This window comes from Stegastes partitus, unplaced genomic scaffold (genome assembly GCF_000690725.1).
Source record: "Stegastes partitus isolate 25-593 unplaced genomic scaffold, Stegastes_partitus-1.0.2 Scaffold664, whole genome shotgun sequence".
Taxonomy (NCBI): Eukaryota; Metazoa; Chordata; class Actinopteri; family Pomacentridae; genus Stegastes; species Stegastes partitus.
Window position 1 is genome coordinate 376940 of NW_007578395.1, and position 11750 is coordinate 388689.

Sequence of the window (11750 nt, forward strand, 5' to 3'; positions counted from 1 at the left end):
AAAAATAATCCAATACATGAAAGGATAAAATTTTGGCTGCTGTTACAGAATTGCTTGAAATGAAAGTATCTAAAAATAAGGTATTTACAAGCCTATAAACAAGTTTTCTGTTCTTTACTGCTCTGATCACAGCTGTTTTTGTGGTTGACAGATTTAACAGCAACAGTAAACCGTTTTTGAACCGTGCTGCTTTTATAGTTTCATGTAAGACTGAAGAAAAAAACTGTTCCATGTGGCTTCAGGGTAGCTTAAAAGTCATTTACTGCAGCTATTTTAGGTCTGAAGCTGTGGCGGTCTGAAGTGGATGAGGACTTCACTCTCATACACCATCAGCCTCCCCCCTCCTCAGCTATTTGTGCTTCTTCCTCTAACTCTTGCTGCTCCCTTCACCTTCGGGGTAATCTCAAGTCCTCCAGAGAGTTTCCCTCCTCCTATTTCTTCTCTCTTGCCTTTGGCTGTCTGCCAGTTCTCCTCCTCTTCCTCCTCCTGCTCTCATGACTTTGAATCATGCTGCTGGAGTCCAGCCCCTCCGTTGGAATCCAGCCCCTTTACTCTCCTTAGCTGGAGGAATTTGCTACACTTACACACACACTGTAATAAACAAGCACACAAGCGTCCCAGCAGTCCAGCAGGCAACAGGTATTGTGACCCTGCTCTGAGGACAACCACCGCATGGAGCCCTCCTACCACGAATGCCTTTTCAGCAGCTGAGCTTCAAAGAATAAAAGCACAATGAGGAATCCCTGAGGAAGTTTTTCTTCTGTTTTTTTTTTTTAACCTCGCATTTACATTTTTTGAAACTGTAGAAGCATTCAGCGACCGCAACATGAGCATGAAGAGGAGAAAGGGTGGGCTGGTCATCAGCTGGCAAAAGTCATTCTCCATTCTGACTCCTTGGAGGAAAGGTAAAATCACCTTCCTATGCCAGTGGTTCAGCCATTTCTGTCAGTAATTTTACTTGCAGGGTGTTTTTTTTTATTTCCTGTCTCTGATCTCTAATAAGCCATTCATTTTCTTGACCTCTGTGGTACATTTGTCTCACTAAACAATTAGATTGTGTGCACTCTGATGTTGTCTGTGTGGTGCCTGTTGACATTTGAGTTGAAGAAGTGTTATAAAGCTTCAGGGTTTAGTCTACAGGTGCATGTTGATGGTGAGATGTGTCAAGTGAGATGAGCAGCTTCACCAAATAACTATTTTGAGTTTAATTGACTGTGAAGCAGCATAAAGATCAATAACCATTCAGGGGGCTCCAAAACCAACTTTTAAAACCTAATTTGGAGGCTTCAAAAGCATCTATTTGGAGGGATGTTCATGTCCACCAGACAAATGCAAGTCCTTTTTTTTTTTTAAATATATATACTCTAGATCTAAAATACTCCCCAATGTCCAACTTGCCAACTGCTGTTTGATGCTAGACAGGAGGTGTACAGTTAATCCACCAAAACCTTTAACCTAGAAATAGTGGCGTGCTGCTGGTAGAACAGAGCCGATCAGCAGATTTGCTGGTCAAGAAACTAAAACAAAGAGCCATAAGAAGATAAAAGTTTTGTAAGCATAGGGAATGCTGGGGATGTTTCTCAGTTGGTTCGTCACTGTGAGCAAAATGTTCCACACCCTCTGTAAACTGATATATTGTTAATGCAACAGCACTGACGTCTCACAGTTTTTGTGTCTTTTATTCAGTCTCCTTTTAGCTCTGGTTTGGTCCCCACCAACTCTTAAAAACATATGTGACTCTTTTGTTTTGTGTACAGTATAATGTTCAGACGTCCATCTGCTCGGTCTCTACATGATGCTCTTGGACAGAATTGAGAGCAACGTAGAAGTCTGCAGCAATACACTGAGCCTTCTCATACTCGTCCCTCTTCCTTTTCTAATCCTGGTGTCAGGTTGCACTGCATTCCAGGTTCGAGCTTCTCTCAGATATCTGTGTGAGCTAATGTACAGTACGAGCCTCCACACCTACCCAGCAGCAAGTCTTGGAGCTATTTTGTTGCTGGAGGGACGATATATCTGCTGTTGTTGCTGCTGTGAGGGAGTCCCCACATTGTGTGCTGTACTACGCAGACTAGAGAGATGAGGGCCGTTGTAAAGATAACACTAACATGGTGTACAGTGCAGCAGGAAGCAACCAATATTGGCAAGCTTTTGTGTATCCCTGTTGTTATTTTATCTGCTATTTAAGTTAAGGAGGGAGTGGGAGATTGTCCAGGCATCTAAAACTGTAGGAAAAACCTTTCTCCCAACGGCAACACACCATCACTGCATGACATCTGATGTTCTTTGTCTTATGAGAGTGAAAACAAAGTTGAACAGCAACCAGAGCTTTTTCAGTGAAAGGCCATCGATAAAAAACCCTCTCCCCTCAACATTCTCTAATAGACAGGATTACAATGTAGATGGGGGTTTTCAGACATTACTCAGACGTGAGGAATTTGAGCTGCTGAGGTGAGTGAAGAAGTCTGTAAGTTATGTGCACCGTGTAGAGCACATGAATGACGAGGAGGTTTGAGAGGTTGACTCAGACTGTGATAAATCCTTTCCTCTGCATTTATTAAATACCTGCAGCAGAGATTATAAAAACTCATTCCTGAACTTGTAAAAAAACCCAAAAAGAATATTATTTTCTTATGAAATAGTCATTGTTTAGTTTTTTTGTTTGTTTGTTTGTTTTGTGAAATAATTAAAGGGGCCAGAAGAGCCAGTTTGAGTACTACATGCATGGATTTGAATATTTATCAGGTGGTAACACTGCACAGGAGATTATATTACTATGAGAGAAGATTGTACAACTTTGGAAAGTTATCACAGAGATAATTATTTCCTTCTCTGTTGTATGTATTGTTATGAGTTATGAACACTTTCACATTTAGGTAATATCCATTTCCTTTTTTTTTTAATGTTGTCTATTTATTTATTTATTTTTGTATGTTTCTGTATGTCTGTATGACAGAAACTAAACTGCTGGCAACTGAATGAAAATGTCCAAATTGGGCCCAGAGTGTCAATATTTTGTGGGGCCACCGTTATTATCTGACATGGAGTTCACCAGAGCTTCACAGGTTGCCACTGGAATCCTCTTCCACTCCTCCATGACGACAGAGCTGGTGGACGTTAGAGACCTTGTGCTCCTCCACCTTCCGTCTGAGGATGCCCCACAGATGCTCAGTAGGGTTTAGGTGGAGGTGGAGACATGCTTGGCCAGTCCATCATGTTCACCCAGCTGCTTGACACCATCCGAACCAAATAAGTTTATTTGTCTCATCAGACCACAAGACATGGTTCCAGTTATCCATGTCCTTAGTCTGCTTGTCTTCAGCAAACTGTTAGCGGGCTTTCTTGTGCATCATCTTTACAAGAGGCTTCCTACTGGGATGACAGCCATGCAGACCAGTTTAATGTCGTGTGTGTGCCGTATGGTGTGAGCACTGACAGGCTGACCCCCCATCCCTTCAGCCTCTGCAGCAATGCCGGCAGCACTCATACATCTATTTATCAATGACAACCTCTGGACGTGACGCCTAGCACTCAACTTCTTTGGTCGAGGCCTGTTCTGAGTGAAACCTGTCCTGTTAAACCGCTGTATGGTCTTGGCCACCGTGCTGCTGCTCAGTGTCAGGGTGTTGGCAGCCTTCTTATTGCCGAGGCCTTCTTTGTGTAGAGCAACAATTCTTTTTTTTCAGAGTTTTTTGCCATGAGGTGCCATGTTAAACCTCCAGTGACCAGTATGAGAGAGTGCGAGAGCGATAACACCAAATTTAACTGCTCCCCGTTCACACCTGAGACCTTGTAACACTAACGAGTCACATGACACCAGGGAGGGAAAATGGCTAATTGTACACTGACCACTTTACATTATAGCAAAGTGTCATTTGTTCAGTGTTGTCCCATGAAAAGATAAAATAAAACATTTGCAGAAAGGTGATGTACTGTATATAAATTCTAATTCAAATTGTTCATGTTCTTTTCTGAGGATGTTTAACTGCTAGAAATCTGCTAACTAAGCAGATCCTACAGTTCATTCACAGAGTTTACCAAGGTTTGATGATAATGAGTTTTAACCTCATTTTTTTAAGCAGCCAAAGACGATCTTACATTGATTAACCACAGACACGATTTATTTTTAGCTCGCTGAATGTTTTGTTTTACTCTGCAGGCCTGTTCTCACAAAACAACTGATAACCCTTGGCTTCTCCACTCAAACCTCTTTGCTGTAGTTCCAGCAGATCAGTGGTCAGTGTTGACCGCTGATTACATACCCACACCCCACCTGGGCTGTAAAAATAGCTGACTTGTCCCAACCTGTTTATGACCTGTGCTCAGTATCTGACAGGCCAGTTTAGCCTGAGGGCTCACACACATGTCTGCATACACGGCCTCACAAAGCCTCCCAAAATCTCAGAAAACCTGTCTTCTGCATTATAAAGCAGCCAAGACAACACATACCTGTTGCAGAATGTGAGGACTATATTTTTAAGCAAACCAAAAGCTTGAGTAATACACCCCATGTGATGAGATTAAGAGTGATTTCAGGACAAGGTGTTGAGTTGCCGGAAAAAGAAAGTTCAATTAAAGAACACCAGATCGTGGTTGTATGTGAATCTGCCTTTGGCCTGAGTGTCACCATTTGAATTTCCTACATTTGTGATGGTGAGCTCCTTTCACATGCAGTCATCATTCATTATGTGGAACAGATGTAGATTGTCTTTGTCTTGCCAAACCAGCCATGAGGAGGCTGCATGAACACCTTTCCATGAATTCCTTTATGTTGCTCGACAGTTTCACGTCTGTTATCATCAAAACTTTAACAGGTTTAACATGAAGTTTAGCTTGTAAGCACCTGCACAGTTTCACCGACACAGGGCGGTGACTTATTTGTTGATTTATGGGAACCGATTGAATGCGTGAGGTTCACATCACTGTGGTACAAACATTTCTTCTTATCTCTCTCTCCAGTAACATTTTTCCTAGAGAGAGTAGCTGGATTTGTGTGTGTACGTATTGTTGTTTTTTTTAACCATATCATAAACTCTGCAGCTGCAGTATCTCAAACTAGCTACCGTACGTCAGTGAAGTTGCTTTAAACTCAACATTTGTAGCATCGCAGTTCAAAGTTTTGCTCGTAGCAGCTCATGTAAACTCAAGTCACGAGCCTGTGTTCAGTTGTATTCCTCAACACTCTCCAAACAGTCTTTGATGTGGAAAATTGAAGGAATTACCCTTTAATTTTACATTTGGCCCATCAAGTCAACCTTTTCATGTCTGTGTGTTTCATACCTAAGCTGTATTTATATACGAGTCTGTCTGACTGAGTAAACTGTTGGGATAGATGGAAGGATGAAATGTACCTTGCCGATCTAATGTGTTTTTTTTAACAACTCCCTCTGGTGGAAATCAAGTTGTTTTTTTTGGTTTTTTTACCTTGCTAACATGTTCATATAGTGTTTTTTAATTATTGAAAGACACATCATGAGTGATAAAAGCAGTCATCATCATGGCTGAGCAATTCTACCTTGAGTCTGCAGGTTACCAGTCCCAGAAACATCTGGGGCTTCATGTGCAACAAACCTGAGGAACCAGCCACTGTGACGGCATTTGTATCGCTATTCTTCTTCAAAATTGACTTCTGGTTCAAATATGTGCAGCTAAATGACTCCAGTTATAAAACTTAGCATTGTAAAGCGTAGAGTAGATTTTAATTTCTTTGAGCAGAGTTCTGAATGAGCTGGTGTGCTTGAGATGTGGACAGAAAGGCAGGGACTTCATAGATCTTCTAGACAGTGCACTACCTAAAATGTGAAATGAATATGATAGGACATAGCTAAAAGATAGAAAAGAGGCTTTAAGGTGAGTTGTGGTGGGGGCAGGGAAGGTGGACTGTCTGTAATAACATGTTTGTGGGGTTTAGTCAAACACAGAGACTGCAAAGAGGCTGAGTCAGCCTGTGCCGACAAGTACAGGATATCTGTTGGTGTTGTTTGGGAGGGATGAGGACACCTGTCCAAGGATCATAGGGACGAAGTTGTGTCACAGTGGCAAGAAGTGACCAGATGACTTTATCGTGTAAATAAAGTTAACCTGCTCTCATTCTTGTTGTCTGCCGGGGAATTAAAGGAACAGGCATGAAAACATCTGTAAGAAAATAAAGAAAATGTATAGAGTAAAAATATGAATGGTGTGGCAAGTAGACTAAAAACCCACTGCCTGATGTTTGGTTTCCAGAGAAACAATCTGCTGTAATAGTGCTTGCCAGAACTGATAAGTCACTTCAGCTGGTTTGTAGGAAAACATTTTTGAGATAATCGAGAAAAGATGGACACAAAAACACAACAAAACACTTCCCGGATTTGCTCTCTCTTTCTCTTTCATTTCTCTCTCACCAACACACACAGAGACTGCCCAGTGAGCCACAATTTGATCCGAGTGCCTTTTGTCCTTTAATAATGACCAATAAAAAGTATTGAAACCTCTTACTGACTAAAAACTGGGTCATTGTGTAACAAGTCTGCTTGTCTATACATAGCCCTGTCTGTAAGACAGACAGACTGCCTAACCAGCAGTTTAACTGGCTCTGACTCATGCTTCACAGTAAGAAAATCTGTCATTGTGCATTTGCATACATCCTGGAGGCAAGGGTGGATCACTGCCCAGAGGCCTTCAAACATGTGGGCCTCACTCTGAACTACCCTCAGGACGAGGCCACTTGTAGCCAGTGGCCCCTGGGTGAAGTGGGGACCATCACAAAAAAAGTAATTATGCTGGACTTCTTTCAGGGGCAGGATTGTGGTTGTTGCTGAAAAAGCCAATCCGTGATGTATTGTTTTACTGTTGAGTGTTTTATAAACAGCTTTTCCAGGCTAAAATCCATAACCAACCCCCTAAAAAGTTGTTTTAGTGGCAACAAGGGGACATTAAAACACTTGAAATATGTTGACAATGATCATTTTATAGATATACAATGAACTCTTAATTCTGATTAAAAATGGCAATGCAGTGGTATAAAATGTAAATAAAATCTGAAGCTAATACCAGTGACTCTTATTTGTTGAAATATTGTCAGAACTCGTGCTATGTTTCACCTGGAAATGTGGCATTCAGCTTTAGAATTGTTATGATTGCCTTCGATTTAGCACATGTTGATATGAAACATGGTTAAAGTGTCAGAACTTGAGTTGATTTTTTCAGACGTGCCAGTCAGTTTTTTTTTTTTTTTTTTTGACTGTACCAAAACAACCAGGAGCATAGTTTTCCTGGAGATGAGACAACTTTCTCCCAAGTTTGACAAAAATGTTGATAATCTTTTCCGAGCTGCCCTGAGTTGTTACCATGAACTCAAAATAACCGAGGTGCAGTGAGGTGGTGCTCTGAGTGCTCTATGAACTGTTTTTGTCCTGGGTTTTGTCTCTCATTTAGCATACATACTACCTTAACTTATCGATTAAAATTGGTAAAGCTATACAAAGCCTGACAGACTGATAAGGATATTTACACCTGCATTTTTTTGTTGTTGTTAAAAATACAACTATAGTCTTAATTACAGAGATTTTTGTCCTAATACACAATAAAAGCCCAACTGTAACGGCTGTACATGTGTATTGCAAACCTCTGGCTTTTCCCCAGCTCTGTCTAAAAAACTGAAAAAGTCAAACCTCTAACGCTGCTCTCAGATATCGTTGCAGTACCCATTACAGTACTCTGGTCAATTCCTTGACCTAACGACATGAACCTCATTTAGGTCGTCTAGATTACTTTAGAAATACCAAATCTATCTGAATAAAGCTGCTTATTGCCCACATGCTGGTAAATGTACGGTAAGGTATCACTGCTGCTCTTTAACTTTTTACATTTCTCTATCTCCAGGCTGTACGTGAACACAGAAGCTTTCTTGCCACTGCCACTGATTACAGAGCTGAGTGGATAATGTCACGATGCAGCCAGTTATTAGATTGTTAGGAGCTGCTGTGGGATACACAGGGCACAACATTTCTGTCTTGCCTCAGTGTTTACAGTCCTATCAAGGCTATTTGAATACTCTTTAATAGTTTACTGAAACTCATGTGTTGTCTCTGGCTCATTTCATTCATTTAGTACATTGGTAATGCATGTTTGTTTGTTTTTTTCTCATGTGTTGTTTTTTTGGTTTTTGGAGTTATGAACATGAGACTCATCTGATCTTGGGACTTGCTTAGACATATGTGGACCAGTCAGTCATGCACATGAATGAGCGGAGAAGAAGGCGCAGAGGGGGAGCAGCAAGACGGCAGGAGAGACGAACACTGAGCTGAAAATAAAAGACTGCGCATAAATTACATAATTCTGATAAATAAAATATTTTAAATTCTTTTGTTTTTGGGGTCAGCGGTTGAATGCCTCAGACTGCACTTTAATCCAGTACATCTCGTCAAAATCCCAGACATTGCACCTTTGAATAATTAGAACCAAGATTTGTACTGAGTCGGACTTATTGTCTGGTAAACATAGTTTTGTCACAGCCCTCTAGTTGACAATCTATGTAATAAGTACACCGTGTTAAAAGACCTCAAACATGTATTTGGTATTTTCATAACAGTTTTGTAACAACTCACAATGATAGCTGACATCTCCACAATCAGTTAATATATCTGCCATTAGCATAGATGTTTCCTTCATTCCTTAAGATATCAAAACTATTCATTTTAACTTTAGATTTTGGTTCTTTAACGCATCTGTCGGCTGGAAGCGTTTTGTATTCCATAACCACTGTTTGCGTGACTGGTGACTTTAAATCAGCGTACATCACGCTCTGACTTTGTGTGGCTTCAGAGAGATTGCTCAAGAGACAGTAAACACTCATTTATGCCACCGCAGACAAACACACAATAAGTACTTCACTCAGTATGACCACTGAGGTCACTGGGAAAAACAAGAAGCCTCAGGTGCTGAAGTCACAAAGGAAATGCAATCTACTGTCTACCTCATGAGGCTACAGTGGAATTCAGTTGGCGTGTCAAGAGTTTAAACAGTGGGAATATGTTTAAAACTTGGTGCTATGTACATACATTGAATTGAGTAGAAATATAATTTTCTCCAAATGCCATGTTAAATTATTTGGAAAATCTACTAATAACTTCAGTTGGGCAGGAATTGTTTTGTCCAGTTTGCTGCTTAAAATGAAATCATGACCTGAGTTCTTACAGTCATGTGCAGTTTTATGTACAGTCCTAGCGGTAATTATGAGAGTGAATAATCACAACTGAACCAGTCTTTGTCAGATAACTGTGTCATACTAGACATTTTTGTAGTATTGGGAGGAGAGTCATGCACCATTTGATGAATGTGGTTGTTTGTCATGTTAAGAGCTTGAGCTGATTGATAGATTTTGGCCATGTTCGTGTAAAAACATAAAAAAGTTGGTTTGGTCTTTGACCTTTGGTTTTGGAAATCGCTGAGCTTTCTGTTTTTGTGTTGAACCAATGCAGGGAAACAAAGACCTTGTTTAACACAGGAAGAGACCTGGTTCAAAGCCTTTAGGAGGTGATACGGCATAACTAAACACAGTACTATCAGTGTTTTGGCAGATCTGCTCTAGTTCATGAACAACGTGTCTAAACAGTGGCCATTTTCTAGGAACCCTGAGCGTGCTGCAATTGTGTTCAGTGATTGACTTTGAAATCAAAACGAGACGCTTTCTGTCAAAAATCTTGTGAAAATAAACTTCACTTCTTTTTTCTAATGACTTGTAAATCAATAATTATTCAGTTCACGCCTCCTCTAAAGCACACAGAGGAATGAGACCATCCTCATGCTGTGTTGTGCATGCTATCAGCAAGGCATGCACTTTCACATTCTTTTAACATTAGAGAAAAGGAGTCACACAGATTCCCCTTAGAGAGGATAAAAGTACCAAATTTACCACTTCAAAGAACCTTTAATCTTATATTCGATTGGCAAGATCTCCAAACCACCCTGCAGGAAGCCACTCAGCCTTTTTGTTTTTAATCTAATTGTATAGTGTATGTCAGAGGGTGGGGGGACCTGTATGCAAACACTGAAGTGAATAATGGTTAGTTAACATACAGTTGCTAATCAAATAGCAGGAGGTAAGGGGGACAATGAACAACAGGAGGTGGAATCGGGGTTCTGTGGCAGGAGGTAGGAAAACCACATGACAAGAGGTGATGGGAAAACACACGGCAACAGGGGGTGGAATCAAGGCTGTGGTGACCATCAAAAGAAAAGAGAATGACCTTGTTCATCATCATCTAAGTAAAAGAATGTCTTTCTTCATCACAGTCTGGAATTAATTGCCATTAATTAAGCATTTTACTAAATAAATCCAACAATCCCTACACAGGAACGCTGATGTTTTGGACTGACAGTCAACAATATTCTTGTTCAACTAAAGTCGTTCCTTATCCACATGTTTTAATGAGCGCCCCAAAACCTCACTCAAGCATTTATTTTTACCTAGAAACTGACCTTTCACTAATTAAGTCCTTTTTTGTCACTAAATGTGCTCTCACATCAAAAAACACTTTTAAACTTGTTGCAGTTATTTGCATCAGTTTTGGAAGACAGTGTTGTCCTGCCAAAAAAAGTTATCGCTTCAGAAAATGCTTGAGACATTTTCTAAACACATAATATTAAAAGATTTGTTAAATGGAGCTATGAGAATAAATGTGCATGTTTTTTGTCTGTCTAACAGGGAAAGGAGGCAGAGATGAAGTACTGGACAGTGAGGTTGTCCTAACAAAAGTGAAGCTCTTCAGCAACTTTCACGAGAGGCTCCTGATCGCCGACGACTCCGTGTTCACCAGCTCAACAGTGTCAGGTTCTGACCAGGACCTCTCGGACCTCACCGATGCCTCCAAGGTGAATTTCCACCTAAATGATAAGTGCGGACAGCTTCAGATGGAGTCCGCCTCAGATTACCTGTCTGACATTTTTTCCAAGTCTCAGCTCCCGAGGTTGTACAAGTTTGAGTCGGAGGACTCCGGAGTGGACCTGCCCAGTGGAGCTAACTCTCCATCCACCCCAACAGGTTCTGAGCAGAGCTTCGTGGTCCACAGTCGAGAGTCCTCATGTGACTCCTGCAACTCTGACTCTACAAGTCCTCCCAGTAAACTCGTCACACATTTAAAGAACTCTGATATTAAACAGGCAACAGATTCAATGGATAACAGTGTGATCACAGCGGACACTCAGGACAATGTGTTCACAGACAAAGTCAGTCATTCAGTTGTGACAGCCAGAATGCACACAGGTCAGAACGTGAACCAGTGCAGAACTTTCAAAACCAGCCTTAAAGGAGATCAGGAGAAATCTGAACAGCTTGAAGTGAACAGTGCTGTAACTCCATGGACCTGCTCAGAGGATATTAAGCCTGGGATACAATCCTCAATGAGATCCTGTGATGAAATAATGAGCGATGACTTTGAGTCAAACCCTGTAAGACCAAATGCAACCACCGAAAGCCTCAAGGAGTATATGGATGAATGCTGCAGACTTAGTGAGGTAAGAAAAACATCATGTCTAAACATCCACTGATCCATCTTTCCATGCATTGTCATGAACTCACTGATGACAGACAGGTGGACACAAATGCGCGACACAGAATGGGTTCAGGCAAAAGACAGGTTTAATGACAGGCAGGGTTCAGTACACAGGAATTCAGTCCAACAGGCAAAAAGGCAAGGTCCAAAAAACAGAAACAAGGTCGAGGAGCAAAACAGACTGTGACTTGACTTGACTAACGCTGGTACGAGGAC

General features: G+C 41.0%; 1 protein-coding gene across 1 annotated transcript; it reads left to right on the forward strand.

Annotated features, from left to right (window-relative positions):
* The first annotated feature begins 609 nt into the window (after positions 1–609).
* On the forward strand, positions 610–11609 carry LOC103363500 (uncharacterized). Its single transcript, XM_008290286.1, has 2 exons — positions 610–905; positions 10688–11609. The coding sequence occupies exons 1-2, from the start codon at positions 827–829 to the stop codon at positions 11527–11529; spliced, it is 921 nt and encodes a 306-aa protein (XP_008288508.1). The 5' UTR covers positions 610–826; the 3' UTR covers positions 11530–11609.
* Positions 11610–11750: the final 141 nt, after the last annotated feature.

Excerpts from the sequence above, each read along its gene's own strand:
- LOC103363500 (XM_008290286.1), top strand. The coding sequence starts at position 827 with ATGAGCATGAAGAGGAGAAAGGGTGGGCTGGTCATCAGCTGGCAAAAG. Across the intron at positions 906-10,687 it reads TCTGACTCCTTGGAGGAAAG|GGAAAGGAGGCAGAGATGAA; the intron begins GTAAAATCACCT and ends TCTGTCTAACAG.